Source organism: Chenopodium album, chromosome 8 (genome assembly GCF_948465745.1).
Source record: "Chenopodium album chromosome 8, dcCheAlbu1.1, whole genome shotgun sequence".
In the NCBI taxonomy this organism is placed as follows: Eukaryota; Viridiplantae; Streptophyta; class Magnoliopsida; order Caryophyllales; family Amaranthaceae; genus Chenopodium; species Chenopodium album.
The window spans coordinates 3,452,727-3,457,393 of record NC_137841.1 but is presented as its reverse complement, the minus strand read 5'-3'; the positions used below and the strand labels follow the sequence as shown (position 1 = coordinate 3,457,393).

The following is a 4,667-nucleotide window of genomic DNA, read 5'->3' as shown; positions in this document are numbered from 1 at the left end:
CATTTAGTGATCTTTTAATAGACCATGAATAATGGGAGAAGTGGAAATCATTAAGAAACGTGATTTTACTTTCTTGATTACAACTAAAAAGATAAATATTTTTCCCAAAAATCTAGAATTCAAGACTATGTTTAGTGGACTAGCACATTCAATAGGATAAACAAATATCGACTAGCTTAATTGATATGATAATGGGTGTGATAAACTCATAATCACCTTATATCAGCTTCAATTTGTGGGATCTATATACAATTACAAAAATTCGGTACGACAAGGGTTCAATTTAATGAGAAATTGGTAGATCAAATCGTCCGAAATAACTCGAGTTCTCTTATTCATTGTAAAAATGAAAGTTGCTCCAATTTTGCAATAGAAATGATGTTAAATTTACATAGCAGAGTACGACTCCGACATCTTAGGGGTGAAAATGTACATTGCACAATCATGAGACTCTACAGAAGCTCCAAATGACGATACTGCATCACTGGCAACTAAGTTGTGCTGCTACCAACAAATTCAGTATATTAGTATAAGATATTAGCTATCAGAACATTATTTCAAATATCATTATTTGAAATTTTGAACTCGATGACCACATGCTTTGTTTATATTTTACATGCTATTCATGCTTCCTTTTTTCTATTGAATGGATCATAGTGTAGGAAATTTGGACACGAGGAATGCTTGAATGTGCCAAGAACAAGACACTATATACCAAAATCTGATCTTAGGATAAAACTTTCCATATTGGCAAATTGAATAAAAAGAAAGAAAATGTTCAATTACCTTCCACAAGTCTCTAATGGAGACGCTGATTGACGATTGAAGTCCTAGTACACTCCATTCAGCAGTAATCAAAGCAGCACTTGAACATCTATTCCAAAGAGCAACAGCTAGCCTATTCCCGGACAGAGGACCTGCCCAAACCTGGAACACCAATATACTACCTCCGTTACAGGTTATGTGCAACGATTAGACATTTTCCCTCTCTGCTTTATGTCAAATCGTTGCACATAACCTGTAACGGAGGTAGTACTACATATTAAACAACAATCCAACAACCCCTTCCCTCTCCAGAGATAATCAAACAAGGCAAAAGTGATACGTCACTAGCAAAAACAAAGGTCTATCCAAGACAGGAATTAGGGTTCATATGATAAAGGATTACCTGTTGACAACCATCTTTTCCAGAGGCATGAACCCTTCTTCCCTGGACACCAAGAGGATCTACGAAGACAAAAGATTCATAATCCTTAATTAGCATATATAACAAATGAAGGTATCAGGAATTTCAAGTAAAAACAAGCTGAAGTAACCAGCAATTTGTCTCCATCTCCCTACAATAAATTCCCTCTAATGCAATTGGAAGATCTAGATTGTATATTTATGGAGTACCTTGGTTTACGCCAATCACTTCTGTGTTGCTAAGTATTTTTAGTGTCTCAGCAGTCATGTTTCTTATATCACAGCCAATCAATAGAGGAGCCTGTGAATGCAAATTAATGAATTCAATATGCATATACATATAAGAAGCAACTTAGCATTAATAGTACCTCCAGCTGTGGCAAAAGATAATTTGGAAAGCGGATAAATTGATAGTTTGATCAAACATTAAATCAGAGAGGTAAACATCTGCTGTTGTTGAGTAGATCAATTTACAAGAAATTGATAGTGCTAATCATACACATTAGAACACTGTCAAATCACTCAATTGTCAGAAAAAAAATAACATGGAAAATTAATCAATCATAGAGCTAGAGGTGTAAGAAGTCTGAACTTATCAAGAATGATCAATCAATTCCCACAAAATTTTCTGGATTGTCAAATTTGTAAGAGTTTCAATCAGGACACTTTCATTTACCTGCCCTAGCTGTGCCTAATTGCCTATAACGAGTCTAGTGGAGGTCACTGATGCACCATGGAAAATCAATACAGTGAATAACAATGGAGTGCCAAAAAAAAAAAAAAGGAACGATTTTAAAATAACCTCCACTTGACTGTTGTGTATTAGTAGACAGTCATTTCGTTACAGGCCAAGAGTAATACCAGTATTTAATTAGGTGTGCTAGTATTCCAGTAAACCAACTATACAAGTGACTGGCAATGATTTAAAAATTAAAAATATGGTGCGTCTAATAGCTGAAAGATTCATGATCATGTTATGGAAATGATCCATTAAACTGCTTATGGTTCATTTATTTTTTCGACCGTGTTAAAATAAATAAAACGTTTCCTTTTTTTAGTAATCTCTCTATTTTTTTTTAATAATATTCTCTCTATTTCTTTCTAGTAATGTTTTACTAATGATGGTCCCCACAAATCCCTTACTTTCTTCTCTCTTCTCAAACTTATACTTTACTACCTATTACTTTAATTAATTCAACTAACCTTTCTAAAATTGTGAAAGTCAAAACGTTTCATTAATTTTAATCTTGGTTTTAAAAAGCGCGCCTCGGGCGCGCGCTATGGGAAATGGGCTTTAGCTAGGCGAGGCTCAGTCACCTACGGAAGGCGCGCGCCTCGTGCGCCTCCAAGCGCTTTTGATAAGGTGCGCCTTTGCGCCTCAAGGAAAATAACTAAGATATAAGTTATAAATTGAAGAATGATGGACACTTTTTCAAATTTAGACTAGCTTAGCTTTACATATATTATTATTTAATTTATTATGAAACTTTTTAATTGGTATTAAGTACAATCAAAGTAAAGAATAATTTGAAATGAATATGTAAACACATGCGCCTTGCTTACGAAAGGGCGTGCCTTCGCCTTGCGCCTCGGTTGCAAGGACCATTTGCGCCTTGGTGCGCCTGCGCCTTTTAAAACTAAGATTTAAATACGGAGGGAGTATTATTGTTATTTTTTTCTCATATTTTAGATACAACACTTATATTCTCATGCTTGCCAATGTATAACTTCAACCATTAATATATGTAAGTACTAGTAAGTAAACTTTAGGATTTTTTTGAAAATAACACCACAAATTTTACAAAAAATGGATTATAACACCACATAATCTCAAACTTTGATTATAACACCACAAAAAAATCCAAAAATTGGATTTCACCACCTTCTAACTGAATTTTGGGTGAAATCCGTTAGTGGGACCCAAGATAGACACGTGGCAATAAGACATTGGTTTAAAAAATAAAGGTAAAAAAAAATTAAAAACAAAAAAAGAAAAACACCCTATAACCCTAACCCAGCCACTAGCCCACCACCGGCGGCCGCGACTCCACAGCCGGAGACTCATACTAACGCCGGCAACCCTTCCTTCACCGGCGAAATCACCGCCCATCATCCCCACCCACCACAGCCCCCCTCCCCCCCGCGCAAATCCCACCAATCAGTCCGTGCAAACCCTTACCACGAACCACCGAAAACCACCCATGTCGTCGCCTCACTGCATAATCGACCTAGCTAGGGCTTCGAAAGTGGTTTTCGACCGGTTTGAAGGTGAAGCAGAAGTACAGGTGTGGTTTTTCGAGGAGGAATCGAAGTGGCTGGGAGGTTTCGGCTGGGTTGGGTTAGGTTTCGGCTGACGCCGGTGGTTCGGCGACGATGTGGGCTGGGGTTTCGGCTAGTTTAGGTTGTGGTTTCGATGGTGTGGTGACGGTATCGGAGGTTTTGGGGCAGGGTATGGTGACGACGGTGGTTCAGCGACGGTCTCGGAGCTTCGGGGGTTAGGTTTGGGTGACGGTGGTGGGAACCCACCGGCGGTGGTGGCTGGTTTAGCATTTTAGGATTTTTCTTTTTTTTTTTAAAAAAAAAAATAATTTTTTTTAATCCAATAAATGAGTGACATGTGTCAAAAGTGAGCCCCACTAACGGATTCTTGGATGGAATCCGTTAGTAGGTGGTGAAATCTATTTTTTTTTATTTTTATGTGGTGTTATAATACAAATTCGAGAAAAGGTGGTGTTATAATCCATTTTTTGTAAAATTTGTGGTGTTATTTTCAAAAAAATCCTAAACTTTATTATAGTCTTAAAAAAAAAAAGTAAACTTTATAATTCGTAAAGTAGAAGGCTATATTTTGTCGGCAACTCAGCATAAATTGAGATGAATCTAACAACTTCCACATTACTATGATTTCTCTTAACTATATATCATCAAAAAATAGTCAAAGTTGAGTCTATATATAGTGTTTATCGGTAAAAATGCAAAACTTAGCATGATTTGTTATAATCCTGTCCCAAGTAGGAGTCTCATTTTATCCGAAAACATTGCCCCTGTATAAAAGTCTCATACCTTTTTTTTTATTGCTATTGCTATAATCACTTTTAAGCAACCATACCCCAGTATCTTATTTTTTTAATCCACTTTAATCAATTAAACCCCATTAAGTAGGACTCTATTGGAGATGGAGTATTTGCCTTTTCTCTTCCCAAATTTGGCTTTTTCTTTTGTCATAAGTCTTATAAATTGTTTAATCAAATGGAACTTGTTGAATATGCTTTGTTTTGAATTTTTCCAGGTTTCCCCTTTTGGATCCGTGCCTCTTAAGACCTACCTTCCACATGGAGACATCGACTTGACTGCAGTTAGTTATTCCAATATTGGCCAAGATTTAGCTACGGAGATCTGCCATCTCCTAGAAAATGAAGAGAAGAGAAGCACTAGAATTCAAGTTGAGGATGTGCTTTGTGTCCCTGCGCAGGCTTGTCTCT

At 36.7% G+C, this 4,667-nt stretch overlaps 1 protein-coding gene across 1 annotated transcript; it reads right to left on the bottom strand.

Moving 5' to 3' along the window:
* Nucleotides 1-387: 387 nt before the first annotated feature.
* On the bottom strand, nt 388-1,482 carry LOC145642615 (alpha-galactosidase 3-like). The gene is made up of 4 exons (XM_081693806.1): nt 1,396-1,482; nt 1,169-1,227; nt 787-927; nt 388-501 (listed from the first exon to the last, which is right to left on the bottom strand). The coding sequence occupies exons 1-4, from the start codon at nt 1,451-1,453 to the stop codon at nt 388-390; spliced, it is 372 nt and encodes a 123-aa protein (XP_081549932.1). The 5' UTR covers nt 1,454-1,482.
* Nucleotides 1,483-4,667: the final 3,185 nt, after the last annotated feature.

Excerpts from the sequence above, each read along its gene's own strand:
- LOC145642615 (XM_081693806.1), bottom strand. The coding sequence starts at position 1,453 with ATGACTGCTGAGACACTAAAAATACTTAGCAACACAGAAGTGATTGGC. Across the intron at positions 1,228-1,395 it reads AGTGATTGGCGTAAACCAAG|ATCCTCTTGGTGTCCAGGGA; the intron begins GTACTCCATAAA and ends TTGTCTTCGTAG. Across the intron at positions 502-786 it reads CCATTAGAGACTTGTGGAAG|CACAACTTAGTTGCCAGTGA; the intron begins GTAATTGAACAT and ends TGTTGGTAGCAG.